This window comes from Mustela putorius, unplaced genomic scaffold, assembly GCF_011764305.1.
Source record: "Mustela putorius furo isolate JIRA1106 unplaced genomic scaffold, ASM1176430v1.1 tig00003834_pilon_pilon_pilon, whole genome shotgun sequence".
Classification (NCBI taxonomy): Eukaryota; Metazoa; Chordata; class Mammalia; order Carnivora; family Mustelidae; genus Mustela; species Mustela putorius.
Genome location: NW_025421987.1, coordinates 60,497,965 through 60,520,273, shown reverse-complemented (window position 1 = coordinate 60,520,273; position 22,309 = coordinate 60,497,965). Strand labels below are relative to the sequence as shown.

Genomic DNA, 22,309 nt, shown 5'->3' with positions numbered 1-22,309 from the left:
AGTAGGCAGAGAGGCAGGCAGAGAGAGAGGAGGAAGCGGGCTCCCTGCAGAGCAGAGAGCCCGATGTGGGGCTCGATCCCAGGACCCTGGGATCATGACCTGAGCGGAAGGCAGAGGCTTAACCCACTGAGCCACCCAGGCGCCCCCAATTCCATTTTTTTAAAAGAAAATGAACTTCCTAATTTATTTAGAACATGGGGTTTAGATATTATAAGCCCTCCAAAGATTATATGAAAACAGAATGAACAACATTTATGTTAGAGATTTTGAAATTTAGAAGATCTAAATTACTATCATTTAGAAAGTTACCCTATTCTAGGGGTGCCTGGGTGGCTCAATTGGTTAAGCATCAAACATTTGCTTTCGGTTCAGGTCCTCATCTTTGGGTGCTGAGATGAGCCCCTAGCTGGGCTCCACACTCAGCAAGGAGTCCATTTGAAGATTCCTTCTGCTCCTCCCCCACTCACACAAGCATGTACACGTTTACTCTCTCAAATAAATAAATGGTTTTTTCTAAAGTTATCCTATTCTTCTATTACTTTTTGTATCACTAGACTATCAGGCAGGGAATTGAATACACCAAGAAATACTGGTCAAGAGAAAGAGAAAAATGAATTAGTTATTGTGCTTTCATTCTAAATGTTACTGCACAATAAAAGCAAGGTGTTGGCCTGCTAAAACTCTTCAGTTGAGATAATAGCCAAAAAAACCCCAGGTGAAGTTGTTTCCTTTTTTTCAACCACGCAGAATACAGAAACTGTATTACTAAAATCTGTTTGAATGTTTATCAAGTTAGTATTAAAAGTACCTTTTCAATCCTTATCATTTTCCATTCTTTACAGATAATCTTACCTGAGTACTTGTGATTGTCTCTGCTTAATTTTTAATTCATGTTGCAAATGATTAAATTCTTTCTGTATTCTCTGAAATTCATTTTGCTGACTTTTTAACTGCATGCTCACATCTTGAATTCTAAAAATATAAACAAACAACACCCATTACAGCATAAATATTCCTTCCTGAGAATTTTATTAAATTTAAATATACTTTTAATAAAAATAAATGTTAAAAAGCTATACACATATTTATATATGCTAAATGAATGTACAGGAAAAGTATGAAGAGAACATATTAAATGCCATTAACCCTGGAGAGAAGAGTGGAACTGATGGGCAGAGGAAAGGCAAAGAACACTGAAGGAAGGCATAATTTTTACTCTGTATCTTCTGTATTGTTCAAATTTTTCAATGAATATGTATTTTCACTTCAATTACTAATTAAAATATAACTAAACAAATATTAATTTAATTTTTATTAAAAGTAATACATGTATACAATTTCAAATGTCAAATATTACTAAAAAATCTAAAGAAAAAACAGTAATCATTTGCCTTGACCTCAATTCTCACTGCCCAAAACAACTTTCAACTTTTTTCCCTGATTTCTCTAGCATTTCTTTCTATATTATTAAATAACATGCTTATATTCTTATTCCTTAATATTTCAGTATTACCTAGTAAATTACAAATCAGCTAGGATCTGATACTGCTACTGATAACTGAGACATAAATATAATAGCTTAAATATACAAGAGTACATTATATTGCATAAAACAAATATATTGTTAGCCAATCCAATGCTGATAATAATAGCTTTATAGAGTCATCAGAGCCCCAGGATCCTTCCAACTCTCTGGTCTACCGTCTTTGGTGTGTGTTATTTTCATTGACCATGGCAGAAACCCCAACAACTCCTTTCCCATTCCAGACCAGCAGCAAGATGAGAATAATAGCTCACTCTGTTTTAAGGAGACTTTTTGGAAGTATCACCAATTACTTCTGCTGAACTTAGATATTAGACACTTGACCATACCTATTTCAAGTAGAGCAGATATATCCACAGTTCTCTTACTAAGGAAGAAGGAACAATGATGTTAGGGTAGGTAGCTAGCAGTTTCTATCACAATCCTAGTAGGAACTGATCCTTCTACACATACCAATACTCTTATATACACATACAAACACATCGTCTTCCTCGTCTCACCCTCCTAGTTTACTTAAATCAAATTTTTAATTTAGTATTTACATTATTCTTCACTAGTGAGCCCTATGTTATGATATGATCACATTTCTTTTCTTGCACAACTTTTTATTATCCCTGGATTAAAAAAAACATTTCCTTTTCTTCTTAGTTTTCTGTGTACCTATTACTGATATATCTTCTAAATCTGACAGAGGTGTAATTCTCTCTCAACACCTTCAGACACAGCAGAAAACTCTTCCATATCATTTCTTTTCTAGGAAACATCCTTCCCAGAGCTCTCTATTCTCCTCCAATCTGGGTATTCTCTCAATTGACTGTAACAATTGTCATCCTGGGACTTCCTTTTCTTGTCATTTCAGGAACTGTCCTCAGCTCTTTCATGTCAAATCTTCTGTATCCTGGCTCTAAAATCTTCCTCCTCTGTGATGTACTCCTTTTGGTGGAATAAATCCTCCAGAAGCATTTTGTGCATGAGAGGTAAATTTGAGAATGTGAATATCTGAAAATGTTTTTACTATATATCAGATTGGACAGTTTAGCTGAATATAGAATCATAGATGAGAAAAATATTCTTCATGCGAAAATTAGGGCACTGTCCTCTGTTTCCTTACTTCTGGTGCTGTTTTCCAAAGTCTGATGCCATTTTAATTCCTACTTCTTTGCATGATACATGGTAGGTTCTCCCTACTCTGCCCCTGCCCTGATTCTGAAGCTTTGAAATTTTTCTCTTTTCACTTAGTATTCTTAAATTTCATCAAAATATATTATCATGTCAGTATTCTGTCCTCTGTGCTGGACACTTCATGAGTATTTGTTTTGGAAACTGATGTTTAGTTCCAGGAACTTTATCCTAGGGAGAATGATTCCTTCCCCTTCATTTTCTGTTTCCTTTCTGGAACATCTTTCTATTTGGATGTGGAACCATCTGGAGAGATCTAATTTTCTTAAATTTTCTTGCCATCTTACTATTTTGACATTTTGCTTTAGTTCTGTGATCTTCCATTCTGTCTATAAAATTTTTAATTTCTGCTATCATATTCTAATTATCAGGAATTCTTTCTTATTCTCCAAAAGGTCCCCTTTTTAATTACCTCTTGTTCTTATTTCATGGAAACAATTTCTTCTCTTACTCTTTGATGATAATTTTGATATCAGTTTACTGTGTTTTAAAATTTACTGCATTACTTCTGTTTTCTCTGCGTTTTTAAATTTTTTCCTTGCTTTGTTTTTTGTCTTTCACATTTGAAGCCTCCCTTACAGTCTGGAGATCCTTTGTTGTCTATTTATATTTACAAATGAAGACAATTGGTCCAGTTCCTACAAGTTAATAATGACGAAGGGAGAAAAGGGGGGAAAGTGGCTTTTCTAGATAAAAGAGAAGCAACAAGGGTGCCTGGGTAACTCAGTCCTTAAGCATCTGCCTCATCTGGCTCAGGTCATGATCCCAGGATTCTGGGACTGAGCCCTGCATCAAGCTCCCTGCCCAGCAGGAAGCCTGCTTCTCCCTCTCCCACTCCCCTTGCTTGTGTTCCCTCTCTCACTGTGCCTCTGTCAAATAAATAAATAAAATCTTTAAAAAAGAGAGAGAGAGAGAAGCAACAAAAGTGACATGCAGACCTTCTATAGAACTAGATTCAAACAAATAAACTAGTTTTTAAAAAATATTAAGGAAATGGATTATGAACTGAGAATTAGAAAATACAGCAAAACTATTGCTAATTTGGGGATAATGATACTGTTGTTATATAAGAAAATGGCACATCACACTGAAGTAAATAGAAATGAAAATAGCATGCCATCTTGGGTTTTCCTTAAATTACTTTAGCAGCAGAAAAAAGGGACAGATGAAACACAAATGACAAAAATTGTGGTAATTTTTGAATCTGTATTAATGGACATTTATTATACTATTTTCTCTTTAAAAACCTAACAAATGAGGCACTGAAATGTCTTAAGTTTCTGTGGTGTGCATTGGAATTATTAAACGATGGGCTTCAACTGCGGGAGACCATGTGAGGAATTAGCTGTTTTGATAGTACCTATGGCATCTGCCAGAGTCAGGACAAGGTGATTAAAAGCCTTTGGGGAGGAAGAGTTGGAGAGAGGTTCTGCAAGCCTAAATGCACTTTTAAAATATTTTTAATAAATTTTCCCATTTTTCAGTCTCATTTTGTACCCTAACAAGTATTTCTTTTGGCATACTAAGAGAAAAAAATCAGCCACATGTTGTTTTCAGGAGTCACATATAAAAAATAATAATAATTAACAGAAATGTAGAAAATAAAAGTTAGAAAAATATATACCAGACCAGATGCTTTAAAAATGATAAAAGATATACATTAATATTAATAACTAGCAACACAGTAAGTAGAACCCTTTAGTTTTGATAAAAATCCTAATCTACCAAGAAAAATAATAATCATGAACTTTTACATACCCTAAACATGGCTCTACAACATAAAGAAATATCTGTTAAAAACTCAGTGAGAACAAATTATTAATCATAATGGAAGGTATTAACACATTTCTCACAGAAATTGAATGGTTACAATGATATGAAAAATAGAAAAGATATTGAGGATTTGAATAACACAATTAACAAATGATGTATTGATTTAATTGGAGGTTATATCTAATAATCATTCTTTCAAACACATGGTAAAATCACAAAAAGTGACCATGTAACAAGCCACAATTAAAATTTTAGTATGTTCTTAAAAAAAATTATATATGCACACTCATTGCTTACAGTAAAATTACACAAAACATTTACAGCAAAAAGCCAATTAAAAATCTATATACATTGAAACTTAAAACATACATCTAATAAACACTGGGCCAAAGACAAAATAATAATAATAACTATGTGGAAATAAATAATGGAAACATGATATACCAAAGTATGCAGAGAAAAATGTATAGTCTTAAATTCATTTATTTTTAAAAAATGAATGGGTATTCTGAATGTCATGATCCAAGAGAAATGTATAAATGACAAAAAAAACTCAATCCTCAGAGCAAGGTACCCCAGAAATAAGCACACCCAATTTTCACATCTTGGTTTCTAAATACCATTTTCCAATAAAAGAAACCAAGGCATCTTAAAGAATTGGTTGATTCCAGAATCTGTTGGGGCAAAAAAGATCTAAGGAAAGCCTAGAACATTTTGTGGTGCCAGAAAGTAAGGAAGAGCTCAAGAAAGATAGGATACAGGTACCACCTGTATAGCAAGAATTTAGAAACAAAATAAATATAGTATTTGAGTATAACCTACAAAATAAATGATTCCATACTGATACTAATAAGTAACTGAACAGATAAATAAATGGAAGAGAAGGAAAAGCCTGTCCCTCACAAAGAAATTCTAATTAATAAATATAGAAGGAATAAGGGAAGTATTTACTCCAAGATATCTGTTGATTGCAAAGGGAAAAATAATAATTCTACACTGGAGGAACCTGGCAAATACCACCTTATCCAAGTGATGAAGGTTAACATCATCTGTAGGAAGACATACTGACAGCATATACATTCTATATGATATACACATTGCTTCTGTGGTATTCTTGCCAAAAATCAATAATCTCAATATAATTATGAGTAAATATCAGACAAATCCAAATTAAGGGACATTCTACAAAATAACTGAAAAGCACTCTTTGAAAAGCCTTGGGTCACAAAAAGCAAAGATTAAGGAACCGTCAGAGACCAAAGATGCCTGAAACAGTATGAGCTCTAAATGCAATGTGTGATTCCAGATCGAATCCCAGACTGGAGAAAGAGATGGTAGTGGCAAAACAGATACAATCAAATGAAGCCAGTAGGTAAGTTAATAGTATTGTATCAATATTAATTTCCTAGTTTTTATAGTTGTACCATAGTTATGTAAGGTATTAACATTAGGGGAAGCTGGGCACATGGAAACTCTTTGTACTATTTTTTCAATCTTCCACAAATCAAAATTATTTCAAAATAAAAAGTAAAAAAACAACACACATGCATATGCAATGAATAATCTGTACATGTCAAACATATCTGTAGTACAAATTGTGTAAAAAGGTGGGTGTATTTTAAATTTTGGAGGTTATACAATATTTTTAATAGCAAAATAAAAAAAACAAATCTCATGGTCAATACTAGAGGAATACTAACTAACCTATATGTAATATATATGTAATACTATATAAAAAAAGAAAAAAGAATAAAGTAGATCTCTATGTCCTGGCATGGAAAAAATACCAATACTAATTATGGAGGAAAAAGAAAAGCTGTAATTCAGAGATCAATAAAAGCTTTCAAACACCTTTAGTGGGAATGTAAATTAATACAACTACTTCGAATACATAGTTAGATCCATAAACCCGGCCATATGTATAAGGCCATAATCCAGAATTTCCACACCTAATACATACCCAACAGAAATGTGCTCATCCATTCACCAAAGACATGCCCTTGAATGCTCACAGCGCCAGTGATTATAATAGCACTGAATCAAAAACAGCCCACATACCCATTCATAGCAGACCAGATGAATCCACTGTGGTATATTCATACCATAGGAAACTGAACAGCAACAGGAATGATCTGCAGCTACCCAGTACAACATAGATGCATCTCAGAAACATAATGTGAGTGAAGGAAAGTAGACAAAAGAATGTATACTATATAATTCCATTCACATAAGTTTTAAAGAAAGGCAAAATTAATCTATGGTGTTATAAATCAAGACACTAAATTCCTTTGGGTGGGTAACAGTAAAAGAGGTAAAGAAAGCTTTTGTTTCATGATCTGAGTACTGATTATGTGGGAAATTCACTTTGTGAAATTTAAGTTAGCTGTACAGGTGTATTTATGCATTTGTCTCTATATTGTACTTCAATAAAAACTTAGAAAGATAAAATAGAATTTAAATAAACATCTAGATAGCTTATTATGTGTATATAAGCCTACCAAGATTGATAAATGTAGAAAAATCCAGAAATATTAGAGGAAAATTAAAGTTAATATACTGTTGGATTAAATGACATTTGTATTAAAACATTCCTTAATTAAAGCCCACTCCAACTATTTAGATTTACCCAGAAAAGAATTCTAAGCTTGCATTTTTACAAAATATTTTCCTTTCTAGAATTAAAAAAAAAAATACACATTACAGCACTTTCCAAGTTTACTTCTTTTAATATGTTCCCCAAATGAATGTTACATATAAATAGCATCTCAGGCCCTCTAACAATACTCCCTAAGAAGTTAGGCCACATTACTTCACTCTGTTCTGGCTATGTAAATTAGCCTCAATTCTTTCAAAATTAAACTGATACGGCTTAAACTGTCATGCCTGGAAAAGCAGTAATGTTTGCTTTTACTGCATATATCAACTTTATGAAATAAACAATTCACATAATATTGTAACAAAGTATGTACTGTGCAAGCACACATTTTTCCTCTAACAGCCGTAATTCTGCATTAAAGTTGAATACTATGTTGATGTGAGGACATGTTGCTGTCTAGTGAGAGGGTGTTCCAAACAGTAGGGACTAACAGCATGTTCTAGTGTAGAGAGCCCGGTGCTGGAATTTAGAGACCTGTATTATAAACCTCTTGCCCATGCGCCCACGAGAACACCACATTTATTACCCTTATCTATTTCCCAGCTTTTCCCTTAGCTAACTTGACTAAAATGAGTTTTGTGAGTATCACGGAGTTGTTAAACAAACTTGGGAAAGGTATTAAAGTCTCTATTTCCATTTGGATCATCTATTAAAATCACTCATAATGAAAATATTCTAAAGGAAAATACTTTAAAAACACCCTTTTAACTACCCTCCACTCTGTAATCAAACACTTTAGAAAACACAACAAGAAAGCTAATCACATCATTGGGGATTTTACCACCTGAACCTACATTCTTTTATGTCAAGCTCCTGGATCTAAGGATTCCTTTATTTTTAGTCATTCTCTCAAACTGGTTTTGCAGCAATCTAAGATGACAGGTGGAAGCTCGGGGTCTAAAGAAATGAGGTGGGGGATTTTCAGGATTATATCCCACCAAGATCTGACAGGCAACGCATCCAGTTATCAAAGGGAAAATTAGAACTACAACAAAGAAAATAACAAAAATATGGTACTTCAAGAGTTTTTGGGAAATAAGTTTTAAAGAAATGCATCTGAGAAATGGACATGCAACTAACTGCCAATTACAAAAAGTGGCTTTTGTAACTGCTCCTCTGGAATTAACCACTGCCTAAATGCATCCAGAAAATTAAATTCCTTTTCAAGAAAGTAGGGAATGTGGGATGGGGAGCCCAAGTATATGGGTAGATAATCATTTAGGGCTCAATTAAACCAGAAAGAATTCTCATTTTACTCAGAAAAGTCACTAAGCATTTTGTGAAACTCTTAACACAGAAACCAAACTTCTTTACCTATTATCAGGAGAATGGGAACTTCAAAAACATCACTTGGAGAAAGCCCAGGACCAAAAATATCACTAACATCAAAGCGCATAGGACAGTAGCAATATTTAAAACAAAATTATTTATGGGGCATCTGGTTGGCTCAGTTGGCTTAGCGTCTGATTCTTGATACTGGCTCAGGCCACAATCTCAGGGTCATTGAGACCAAGCCCTGAATTGGGCTATGTGCTTGGCACAGAGTCCACTGGAGATTCTTTCCTTCTTCCTCTCCTCCCCCACCACTTTTGAGCTCACTTGTGTTCTCTAATAAATAAAATCTTTTTAAAAATAAATAAAAGAAAATTATTTATGAATACAACACATAATTTCCTTTTAAGTAATATCCTATTGCTTTCCTTTATAGAATTACTATGATACCTATTTACATCTTCTTACAAGAGTTCTGGCTTAGTTACTAAAATATATCCTTTTTTGAGGTAATTTTATCCCAGTCATTATTGTATACATTATCAATGTATTTTCAGTATATTGATAACAAATGTATTCCTTAATAGTTTGGCTCCTTCTAAAGGGTGATTTCCCTATTGAGGTAAGGATCAGGAATATTTACCTTTGCTAAAAGGTAGAGGTCTCAAAAGTCTAACTATAAGAAGCTGTTGTCTTGACTTTGAAATCACAAATTCATATTCATTCCTTCCCCTCTCCTCTTCCCCCGTCTCTGTCTCTCTCCACGCTCTTCCAGTGATGTGAGAGAATGGTACCTTGCATTGGACTGCATCAACACCGCTTTTTAAAGATTTTTTTTTTTTATTTATTTGACAGAGAGAGAGATCACAAGTAGGCAGTGAGTTAGGCAGAGAAAGAAAGGGAAGCAGGCTCCCCGCTGAGCAGAGAGCCCGATGCGGGGCTTGATCCCAGGACACTGAGATCATGACCTGAGCCGAAGGCAGTGGCTTAATCCACTGAGCAACCCAGGCGCCCCCCCATAAGAGACTCTTAATCACACAAAACAAACTGAGAATTGCTGGGGGGAGGGGGTAAGGGAAAGGGTGGTTGGGTTATGGACATTGGGGAAGGTATGTACTATGGTGAGTGCTGTGAAGTGTGTAAACCTGGCAATTCATAGACCCATACCCCTGGGGATAATAATATATGTTAATTAAAAAATTAAAAATTATTTTAAAAATATTTAAAAAACAGGAGATAGTAAAATCAAATTTATACTGTGATTTCAGTCATAAAGCAGCTAGGCAGACATATGAATAATTACTATAAGGGCACATGAAAAAATAAAAATAGGTGATGTATTTGTTGAAGAATTATGGACATCTATAAAACAAAGTAACACTGTTCAAATGCTTTTAGAACAAAAAAGGAAGCTGGTCTATGCTTTTCTATTCTAACAATGAAATTATATACTGTTTTGTAACAACATTTGTATGTTTGCTGTAACCTCAGTTTCATATATGGAAATATGTATATTCTGTATTGTGCAATCAGTTGTTGCTCTAATAAAATGGCCCTGCAAAGAACATTTTCAAAGAACTGAAAAATTAGAAAAGTCTTCATGAGTTCCTTTGATTCCAGCTCTAAATTAAGCTGAAAAATAACAATTCAAAACCTGTGCAATTTGGGGCGCCTGGGTGGCTCAGTGGGTTAAGCCGCTGCCTTCGGCTCAGGTCATGATCTCAGGGTCCTGGGATCGAGTCCCGCATCGGGCTCTCTGCTCCCCAGGGAGCCTGCTTCCCTCTCTTTCTCTCTGCCTGCCTCTCCATCTACTTGTGATCTCTCTCTGTCAAATAGATAAATAAAATCTTTAAAAAAAAAATGTCAAAACCTGTGCAATTTAAGACAAATGTACACATAATACATGATGCCTCCAACACCGCTTTTTAAATTAACTTCATTTAATTAATCTCATTTGAATGAAATTAATTTAAAAAGCGGTGTTGACGCAGTCCAATGCAAGGTACCATTCTCTCACATCACTGGAAGAGCGTGGAGAGAGACAGAGACGGGGGAAGAGGAGAGGGGAAGGAATGAATATGAATTTGTGATTTCAGAATAGAGAGCCCAGAAATAGACCCTCAAATCTATGGTCAACTAATCTTCGACAAAGCAGGAAAGAATGTCCAATGGAAAAAAGACAGCCTCTTCAATAAATGGTGCTGGGAAAATTGGACAGCCACATGTAGAAAAATGAAATTGGACCATTTCCTTACACCACACACAAAAATACACTCAAAATGGATGAAGGACCTCAATGTGCGAAAGGAATCCATCAAAATCCTTGAGGAGAACACGGGCAGCAACCTCTTCGACCTCTGCCGCAGCAACATCTTCCTAGGAACAACGCAAAAGGCAAGGGAAGCAAGGGCAAAAATGAACTATTGGGATTTCATCAAGATCAAAAGCTTTTGCACAGCAAAGGAAACAGTTAACAAAATCAAAAGACAACTGACAGAATGGGAGAAGATATTTGCAAACGACATATCAGATAAAGGACTAGTGTCCAGAATCTATAAAGAACTTAGCAAACTCAACACCCAAAGAACAAATAATCCAATCAAGAAATGGGCAGAGGACATGAACAGACATTTCTGCAAAGAAGACATCCAGATGGCCAACAGACAGATGAAAAAGTGCTCCATATCATTCGGCATCAGGGAAATACAAATCAAAACCACAATGAGATATCACCTCACACCAATCAGAATGGCTAAAATCAACAAGTCAGGAAATGACAGATGCTGGCGAGGATGCGGAGAAAGGGGAACCCTCCTACACTGTTGGTAGGAATGCAAGCTGGTGCAGCCACTCTGGAAAACAACATGGAGGTTCCTCAAAATGTTGAAAATAGAACTGCCCTATGACCCAGCAATTGCACTATTGGGTATTTACCCTAAAGATACAAATGTAGTGATCCAAAGGGACACATGCACCCGAATGTTTATAGCAGCAATGTCCACAATAGACAAACTATGGAAAGAACCTAGATGTCCATCAACAGATGAATGGATCAAGAAGATGTGGTATATATACACAATGGAATACTATGCAGCCATCAAAAGAAATGAAATCTTGCCATTTGCGACAACATGGATGGAACTAGAGCGTATCATGCTTAGCGAAATAAGTCAAGCAGAGAAAGACAACTATCATATGATCTCCCTGATATGAGGAAGTGGTGATGCAACATGGGGGCTTAAGTGGGTATGAGAAGAATAAATGAAAGAAGATGGGATTGGGAGGGAGACAAACCATAAGTGACTCTCAATCTCACAAAACAAACTGAGGGTTGCTGGGGGGAGGGGGTTTGGGAGAACGGGGTGGGATTATGGACATTGGGGAGGGTATGTGCTTTGGTGAGTGCTGTGAAGTGTGTAAACCTGGTAATTCACAGACCTGTACCCCTGGGGATAAAAATATATGTTTATAAAAAATAAAAAATTAAATAATCAAAAAAAAAAAATTAACTTCATTTAATTAATCTCATTTGAAAAAAGTAAAAATAACCACATTTGAGCTTTATTCAGTCTTTGATTTCTTCCTTGATCTCTTTACTTATTTTTTATTTTTTTAAATTGATAAATACCATAACCTCCCAAAACTAAAGCAGAAAGAAAGAGAAAATTTGAACAGACTATAGCAGTGAAATCAGGAATCAGTAATTAATAATTCCCCTGGCCTCTTTAATATATAGTCTATTAAGTAGATCTTCCTTTGACTAAGTATGATACTCTTAAGCTTTACTAGTACATAAGTTAAAAATCGTAACCCTGACTTAACAAACAAATACATAATACTGTATTGTAGGGTTGATATAGATTTTCACAAAATGGGGGAGAAATGTTTTACTATATTTTCCTTGAAGGTAATGGGCATAGAAGACAATATGGACAAAAATGGAAATTTCCATCATTTTAAAATGCTCTTAATAAAATCACACTGTTCATGCAAAACACATTTAAATATCACCACCATCATTTTAAGGTACTCTAAATAATTACATTATTTATTCTTTATTGTACGAACTTACAATTCTTACTTCCCTAATGGTTCTGTCCCAGTTTTGGTAACAGCAGGCATTGATAAATATTCTTCTTTTGATTAACTCTAAAGGATGAAATGCATATAAAATCCCTGGATATTCTCTTTCTCATGAAATGGTTAGCTACTGTTTTATCCACCCAATATGATTTCTTTTCTATGGAATCATTGATACTTTTTGCAAGGAATTATTTTTTTCCACTCCACTATGAAAGCTCCAACTATTCATATGATTGCCACAGAGGTTTCCATGTTCTAGGGCCCAACTCCACTGGCTAGATAGATGAAACACCTCCCCCAGAATGGGTCAGCCAGAGCTCTTTTCTACGATGTGTTTTTCCCTTTGCACGAGAGAAAACAGTAGGCAGTCCCTCTCAGGTGGCAGAAAATATAAGAAGTAAAACTTAGGCATTGTGGGCAACTGCTTTTCCTTCTGAAAGGAGAAAAGTAAATCTGCAATGGTAGAGAATAAAGCCAGTATGCAAAGAAAAGCAGAGATGAAAGACAAGAAAATCTTAGGGGTAGTCATGATCTTTGTTCAGGTTATTCCTGAGGCCTAGTTTCACAGGCCCTTCCAAGGTGATCCATTAAACACTTTTTGCCCAAGCTGGTTCAAGCTAGATTTTAGTCACTTACAATTAAGAGGTTTTTATTTATTTATTTATTTATTTATTTATTTGACAGACAGAGATCACAAGTAGGCAGAGAGGCAGGCGGGGAGGTGGGGGGGAGCAGGCTCCCTGCTGAGCAGAGAACCTGAGGCGGGGCTCAGATCATGACCAGAGCTAAGGCAGAGGCTTAACCCACTGAGCCACCCAGGCTCCTCCAATTAAGAGTTTTAACTAATAGTGTATGGCTCAGGATCTATTATATAGCAAACTTACAATTAAGTTCTAAAGTTAGATTGAAGATTGAATGCTTTCTACTAAGCCTTAAAAATGGAAAACATTTAGCGAAATAAGCTCATGACAATAAACAGGCAACTTGGAAGAAAGCAATATTCTGAGTAAGACACTGAAAAAAATGTACACCACTAAAATTCAGAGAAATGGAACTTGAAATATTCATAATTGTTAATTATAATTATATATTTATACACAATACATATGTGTTTGAATTTCTCATTGTAGAGTTTCTGTCCCTTACAGCAGAACTCACTTTAACCAATACACTTTGTACTGTCTAGGACTTGGGAAGTCTCCATGGGCCCTTCAGAGTTACCAAGGGGAAGTGAGTGCAGGTCCTCTTGCTGTTAGATGTTCAGATTAATTTGAGGACTCTATCACACACTCTTCTATTCTGGGACACTAACCAGTGCCTAATCTCTCTCTCTTCCACTTTTTTCTCACTTCCTCAATTCACAGGATCTTCACCTCTCCTAGTAGAGGGAAAAAATTATTCCCTTACATTCATCCAAATCTACAATTTTTGCCATAAACTGCTTGCCCTCAGTTCCTTGGGGCTTTGACTTTTCTTTTTAGTGAAGTATAATTAACATGTTATATTAGTTTCAGTATACAACATATTGATTGAACAATCCTATATATAATTCAGAGCTCATCACTATAAACATATACACCATCTGTCACCACACATTTTTACAATATTATTGACTATATTCCCTATGCTGTACTTTTCATCTTTTTTTTATGACTCTAAGTTTGTCACTGTTAATCCTCTTTATCAATTTCACCCATCACCCCACCCACTTCCCCTCTGGCAACCACATTTGTTCTCTGTATTTAAGTCTGTTTTTTGTTTGTTTCTATGTTCATTTGTTTTGTTTTTTAGATTCCAATTATAAGTAAAATCATACAGCTTTTGTTCTTCTCTACTTATTTCTCTTAGCATAATACCCTCTAGATCCATCCATGTTGTCATAAATGACAAAATCTTAGATCTTTCTTTTTAGGGCTGCATAATAGTCCAACACACACACACACACACACATTCCCCACATCTCTTTTATCCATTTATCTATTCAGTGGAGCCCTAGAGGTTGCTTCCATATCTTGGCTATTGTAAATAACATTTTAAAAATATTTTAATCTAATAAAATAACAAAGATTTTTAAAAAATGAGTATCTAATCCAATATTGGTAAATTACAATGAAACAACATTCTCTTATATCATTTGTGGGAGTGTAAATTTTTAATGGTCTGTTTTTGTAAGGCATTTAGAAACTATAGATTAAGAAGCTTAACATATTCATATTCTTTGACTCAGGAATTCCACTGCTGGGATCTAAATTGAGGAAACAGATCTAACTACAGAAAACTTTTTTGTTTTCTTTGGCCTTGAAGAAAGCCAATCACCTTAGTAATTTGCAGTAGCAAAAATTTGAGAGCAATACAAATGTTCATTTTAATTAAAAATTATTAATTGATTTACTAAGGCAATTTTAGTTATTAAAAATAATTTTATAGTAGGTGTGCAATAATACAGAAAAATACTTACCATTATGGTGTTAGATTTTTAAATATCAGGATATCAAATTATATAACATTTTTAAAAATATAAACAATGAAAATTATTATAAATATAAGCTAGATATCATTCTGTATGTTTACATGGAATATGATTTGCATTCCAAAGACTGCTATTAGTGAAAAGTCGATCTCTATGAAAGTGCTAACACCTTAAATAAAGGGACAGGAGCCACTGTTCTCCAAATATAGGAATACATAGCTACCCTGTATAAGGAGCTGGCTACTCAGATGACCTTGCTTCTATATTTTAAATCTTGGTGGTTCTGACATATATAAAAAAAAAAATTTTTTTTTTAGATTTTGTTTATTTATTTGACAGAGATCACAGGTAGACAGAGAAGCAGGCAGAGAAAGAGGAGGAAGCAGGCCCGCCTGCTGAGCAGAGAGCCCGATACAGGGCTCGATCCCAGGATCCTGGGATCATGACCCGAGCTGAAGGCAGAGGCTTCAACCCACCAAGCCACCCAGGCGCCCCATAATAATTTCTTAAAACTCAATTTTAGTGTAGTCTTTCATACTATTCAGGAGCTCCTCAGTGACATTTAGGTTTATGTCCTTTTAGCTAAAATACATGTATTTATTCTTTTCACCCTATAATAGTAAAATAGCTATATATAAGATTTTTTTAAATTCTTATAAAAAATAACTTTTGATTGTGAAATTCAGCTTCTAAATCTCCTTTTCTCATTAAAATATACCTTTTAAACTGTGATTTTTTTATGCTTTTAGGGTAATAAATTGAACACATTTTAAAAAAAGAGATTGACTCCAAAAGCCAGTATCAGTTACCTCGGGAAGTGACATTAAGAGCAATCTTTTTCATCTACTTTCTACTTTCCAAATATTCTATCATGTGCACAGTAAAAACAAGATACTTAATTTAAAAATAGCAAATAATTTATAATGTTTAAAGCAATAAAAATGAGTGCCTTTGAAAGATAGTATGATAGCCCATTTCCTAATGTATAATTAGATTACATTAGTTGCTTTAAACATTAGTCTATACATCTGTTCTTCTTTGAAAAGGTTCAAGAGTTATATGTGAGCTTCTAGAAATAATGCATAGAACTGTAAGATATTCAAAGAATCATTAAAATTTGAGGCTTCCTTTCTTCCCATTTTTAGGTTTGAAGCAATAATAAATCTGCATCAATCAAGGAAAAGAGAATATGTAACAGCTTCAGGTCACTATTTTTAACCTTCTGATAAAACTGTAATTACATTAAGGAGGAAAAACAAAAATAGAAATCATTTACTCAAAAATGTGTATGACATGCCCACTATGTACATGATAGCACACAGGCATCGCTGAAGATTGGGAAATAAAGGCATGGCACCAGTCTTCTAGTGATTCAGGGTTAGTTGTGGGAGAGGATAAACATGAAGAGTTACATTACAGCAGGATAAAGACGGTAAAGGAGGAAGGCAGATGAAAGGAGTCAGAGAGGCAAGGAACCAGCTGCTCTTTGTGTGTCCTTGAAAGTGTGAAGAACTTTCTGATTAGAGAATTCTCCAACTGCACTACGAATGCTATTGAAAACAGGCAAGGAAAATGGGGAGAAGATAAAAGGAAAGAGGTTGCCCAGGCATAATGGAAGGAAGAAAACAAAATTTGTTAGAAAGACTTTTATTTTCTTCTCCAAATATTAAAAAAAAAAAAAAAAAAAGGAAAAAGCTGTGAGTAATTATGGTTACTTCCAATTGAAACATCATTCCATGATCTTCATTAATACAGTAGTGACATTTAAAAATGCCCAAAGAATCTTTTTGACAAGATATTACATGCACTTTATTTTACTATTCAAAGAGTTAGAAAAGGAAAAGAAATGTAGTAGTATTTGTTCAAAATTCAACTTATTGCCTGCCACACTCCAAGGAAATAAAATTATGAAGTATTCTTCAACCACAAATTTTTAAATGACTTAAGAATATAATAGCCAAATATTCTTATAGTCAACAAACCTACTTTATTTTTGGTCAGTTTTTCTGTTATCAGTGTTTCACTAAATATTTTCTAATTCAAATCCTGTAGCCTTAACACTGAAAGTTTTCTCATTACAATGCCATTAAGAAATGTAATATGACTTTTATAGATCATCAAATAATGGCATCGTGGTCTCCAACTAACTTAAAGCAGATGTTTATTAGGGTGACAAAAAACACCTCAATTATAGGGTTGGATAAGAATTGTTACACAATTTCTTTGTAGAGGGTTCAATGATAAACAGAACCCAGAGTTGAGCTGGTATGAAGACTTGCCTGGGTTCTGCTGCATGCAGTCTTACAGTTGCCCAATTCTGAAGTTACAAACCAGTCCCTGAACATGCTTTATTTGGCTTGGTTTCTCATGAGCACCACCATTTCAAATTTCAGAGACTTTACAAGAAGATCCAGATTCCCCACTTTTCTTTAAAAATCAAGTAATTCAGGGGCACCTGTGTGGCTCAGTTGTTAAGCATCTGCCTTCCCTTCAGGTCTATAATCCCAGGGTCCTGGGATGGAGCACTGCTTCGAGCCCTGCATCCAGCTCCTTGCTCAGCAGAAAGCCTGCTTCTTCCTCTCCCACTCCCTCTGGTTGTATTCCCTCTCTCACTGTCTCCCTGTCAAATACATATATACATATATATATACATACATACATACATACATATACAAATCAAGAAACAATGGGTCAACATTCTCCCCCAAAAACAATCTCCTGGGCCAGCTGCCTCCTTAACGAACATACATTTTCTGGTTTACTATATAATTCATCCCCAGCCTGTTTCACTCCCTTATTTGAGATACCTGCATTTAAGCTTGCCATTCTAAATTCTAATTCCAAAAGTTCACTAGCAAGATTTTAGATGTTTTTATAATTATTGTAAAGTCCATCTGAATGAGCTTTTGGCTATCTCAAATATTTTTTCTCTGAAAATTACATAAAGTGGTTGCCTGACATTCACTTGAGGAATTCTTTAGATTAAATGAACTACATTTTTATTTTGCATAATGAAAAATATGTATTATACACAGAGAGATAAACAGAGAGAAAAGAAATAGAACAAACCACAGAGAAAAATCAGAATTTATACTGACAGTTACCAAGATACTAAAACTTTTAAAATTATTTTTATTTAAATTCAATTAATTAACATATAATGTACTATTAGATTCAGAGGTAGAAATCAGTGATTCATCAGTCTCATATAATACCCAGTGCTGATTACATCATGTGCCCTCCTCAATGTCCATCACCCAGCTACCCCATCCCTCCACTGTCCTCCCCTCCCCTTAACAACCCTGTTTCTTAAGAAACCATAAGAGTCTCTTATGATTTGTCTCCCTTTGATTTCATTTTGTTTTATTCTTCCCTCCCTTCTCTTATGATCCTCTGTTTTGTTTCTTAAATTCCACATATCAGTAAAATCATATGACAATTGTTTTTCTCTGATTGACTTATTTTGCTTAGCTTATGATACCCTCTAGTTCCATCCACATTGTTGCAAACGGTAAGATTTCATTTTTTTGATGGCTGAGTAGTATTCCTGTGTGTGTGTGTGTGTGTGTGTGTGGTGTATCCATTGTCTGTGGATGGACATCTCAGATCTTTCCATAGTTTGGCTACTATGGACATTGCTGCTAAAAACTTTGGGAAGCAAATGTCCCTTCGGATCACTACATTTGTATTTTGGGGATAAATACCCAGTAGTGCAATTGCAAGGCCATAGGGTAGCTCTATTTTCAACTTTTTATAGAACCTCCATACTGGTTTCCAGAGTGCCTGCCCCAGACTGCATTCCCACCAACAGTGTAAGAGGGTTCCTCTTTCTCTGCATCCTTGTCAACATCTGTCATTTCCTGACTTGTTACTTTTAGCCATTCCAACCAGTGGGAGAGGGATCTCATTGTGGTTTTGATTCGTATTTCCCTGATGCTGAGTGATGCTGAACATTTTTTCATGTGTCTGTTAGCCTTTCGTATGTCTTCTTTGGAGAAATGTCTATTCCTGTCCTCTGTCCATTTCTTGATTGGATTTTTTGTTTTGGGGGGTGTTGAGTTTGATAAGTTCTTTACAGATTTTGGATATAAGCCCTTTATCTGATAAGACATTTGCAAATATCTTTTCCCATTCTGTCAGTTGTCTTTTGGTTTTGTCTGTTTCCTTTGTTGTGCAGAAGGTTTTTATCTTGATGAAGTCACAATAGTCCATTTTTGCCTTTGTTTCCCTTGCTTTTGGAGAGGTAAATTGCCAGGAGCTACCATGGCCGAGGTCACAGAAGTTGCTGGCTGTGTTCTCCTCTAGGATTCTGATGGATTCCTGTCTCACATTTAGGTCTTTCATTTATTTTGAGTCCAAGTTTTTATATCACATAAGGAAATGGTCCTGTCTCATTCTGCATATGGCTGTCCAAATTTCCCAACACCATTTGTTGAAAAGACACTTTTCCACTGGATATGCTTTCCTGCTTTATTGAAGATTAGTTGACCACAGAGTTGAGGCTCCATTTCTGGGTTCTCTATTCTGTTCCCTTGATCTGTGTGTCTGTTTTTATGCCAGAACCATAGCATCTTAATGATTATAGCTTTGTAATATAGCTTTAAGTCTGGCATTGTGAGGCCTCCAGCTTTGGTTTTCTTTTTCAACATTCCTTCAACTATTGGGGTCTTTTCTGGTTCCATAAAAATTTTAGGATTATTTGTTCCAGCTCTGTGAAAAAAGCTGAGTGGTATTTTGACAGGGATTGCATTGAATGTATAGATTGCTCTAGGTAGCATAGACATTTTAACAATATTTGTTCTCCCAATCCATGAGCATGAAACATTTTTCCATTTCTTTGTGTCCTCCTCAATTTCTTTCATGAGTGTTCTATAGTTTTTCAAGTACAGATATTTTGCCTCTTTGGTTAGGTTTATTCCTAGGTACCTTACAGTTTTTGGTGTAATTGTAAATGGGATCGGCTCCTTAATTTCTCTTTCTTCTGACTCATGGTTAGTGTATAGAAATGTAACTGACTTTATGCATTTTATATTCTGCCATGTTGCTGAATTCCTGCATGATTTTTAGCAATTCTGGGGTTGGAGTTTTGGGTCTTCCACAGAGTATCATGTCATCTGTGAAGAGTAAGAGTTTGACTTCTTCTTTGCCAATTCAGATGCCTTTTATTTTATTTTGTTGTCTGACTGCAGAGGCTATAACCTCTACTAGTATGTTAAACGAAGATACTAAAGATGAAGATACTAAATCTTGAGGGCAAGATTATGACTGTTTGCTCCAAAGTTGCAGTGGATCCTTAGTTGAAAAATTAGCTGATATCTACCCTACAGACAGCAAATTCTCTCTCATATGGCTGGCAAGAATAGCCCATACCATCTCCTTTCCCATTAAACAACAAAAACAGTAACAATAGCAACAAATGACCCAGCACCAACCACAAAAGGCCCAATGCAATACACATTACAGGTGTTTTCTCATTTAAACCTTTTGGGGAATCCTAGCTCCAGCTTCTCAATTTTCTTTTGGTTTGAATCAAGGGAATTTTACCTGATTTTTAGCAGTTTCTTTGTCACAACAAATATTTAATTAACCCTTATTTTAGTGTTGTCAAAGTTCTACAGTAAGCCCTCAGCACACTCCAAAAATAGTTTTATAGTAAACTAAAATTAGAAATAACAGATTTTTTTGTACTGTAAGACTTCTTAGGGATTTTACTATGCCAATATGTAAAGTGAATCACCAAGAGAAGATGGATATGGAGTATGTTCCAAACTTAAGATTTGGCCATATGATACTTTTTCGATGGCACTTCTTAGGAATCCCTTGGAACACACTTTGAGGAGCAATGTTGTATTTTTAGTATCAATTTTATAATCATTCTATATGATTAATTTTACTGAAAATGATGTTCAATTAAAAAGGGTATCAGAAAGTATTAGCAAAAGGCAGAAAGTTGAGCAAATAGCACTCACAACAAGAATAGAGGTCCCTCTTTTTCTAGTGAGTATTGCAGAAGCTCTCTCTGGCCAAATGAGCTCTTCCCTTTATGGGGACTCCTACCCAGGATGGAGTCTGGTCCATCAAAAACCTCCTTCGCATACACACTATTTTAGGGGTTGTCTCCAGCTCTGCCCTACAAACTTGCTTGATCATCAGGCTGGTTTCCAGGCCCTGTCCCTTTACTTCTGACTATCTAAGTTCATCCTTGGCCCATTGCTCTCAACTTGGAAGACTCCTTGGACAGGTCAATGTATCCCAAACTTCGCCCACCTGGAAGGGTGGGGCATGTTACCCACCCCCAACCAATTTTCTACTCCAGACCCAGAAAGTTTCTTTGACTATGGGAGAAGATTGATAGTACCATACCTAAAGATGCTATTCTTATCATTTTGGTGAAGTTGAATATTAATATTTTTCTTGTTAAAGATCCGTAAAACCAATACAAAAGACACATGAAGGGAGACAATGAGAACACAGTTATCTTATACTTACAACTTGTCAAAACGTCAAACAAATCACAGGGTCTGACCTATCTGATCTTCAGATATTTGCCAAATAGCCTACACCATGGACTTTAAGAGCCATTATAAAAATTAGAACTAGGGAAGGTCTTTCCAATGCCATTCTTCCACCAGGGTCTTAAAGACAGAAACTACATTATTTCTTTTAGATTTCTACACTGTCCAGAAAATAGAACCTAATACCTCCCAGGACAGCAAAGGCATAATTAGAATTCCAGAGGCCTTCAATAGCAGAGATTCTCCTACAGATCCTGACCTGACAAGGCTCCAGTATCCTACAAAGGGCTCTACTGAGAAACAGAAACCAGCCAAGAAGGATCTCTTGCGAGTCTCTGGATGGCTCCCTCACTGCAAACAGGAAGCTATCATTAGTAGGCCTAAGTTGGCTTCAATGAAGCCAACTAACAAACTGGGCTATATCTTAGAAATAATTCTCTCCACTCAGGGTTTCATCTGTGTCATGCATTTACTCATTCATCAAAGAACTTCAGTTATGCAGAAGACTGGTTGGTTGATCAGCCCTAAAGTTTAAGTACTGTAACAGCAGGCACGTACATAATTTTATGTGAGCTCAGGAGGTCAGTCAAGGAAGCTGAATGGTAAAGGATGAGTTAGGTCAGTGTGAAGCAGTGGAAGGCAAAACAAGCAAGGAATTCCGGAAGGGCATTAGCCAAAGCACAGAAGTTTTAGATAAGATGTTATAATCTGGTTAATTCTTAGTGGTTCATGTGGAGTGACAAGAATTGATAGCAAACTGAAGATCATGTGAACCACATTATGAAATTTGCACTTTTCCTCAGTGCTATAGGGCTCCT

At 35.4% G+C, this 22,309-nt stretch overlaps 1 protein-coding gene across 5 annotated transcripts in view; it reads right to left on the bottom strand.

Moving 5' to 3' along the window:
* The window catches only part of LEKR1 (leucine, glutamate and lysine rich 1), a 186,693-nt gene that overhangs the window by 111,565 nt on the left and 52,819 nt on the right, over positions 1–22,309 (bottom strand). For all 5 annotated transcript variants that reach the window (XM_004755621.3, XM_045088553.1, XM_045088554.1 and 2 more), the window contains one exon: positions 853–972. In XM_004755621.3, coding sequence (XP_004755678.1) covers positions 853–972 — 120 coding nt within the window. The remainder of the gene's footprint in view (positions 1–852; positions 973–22,309) is intronic.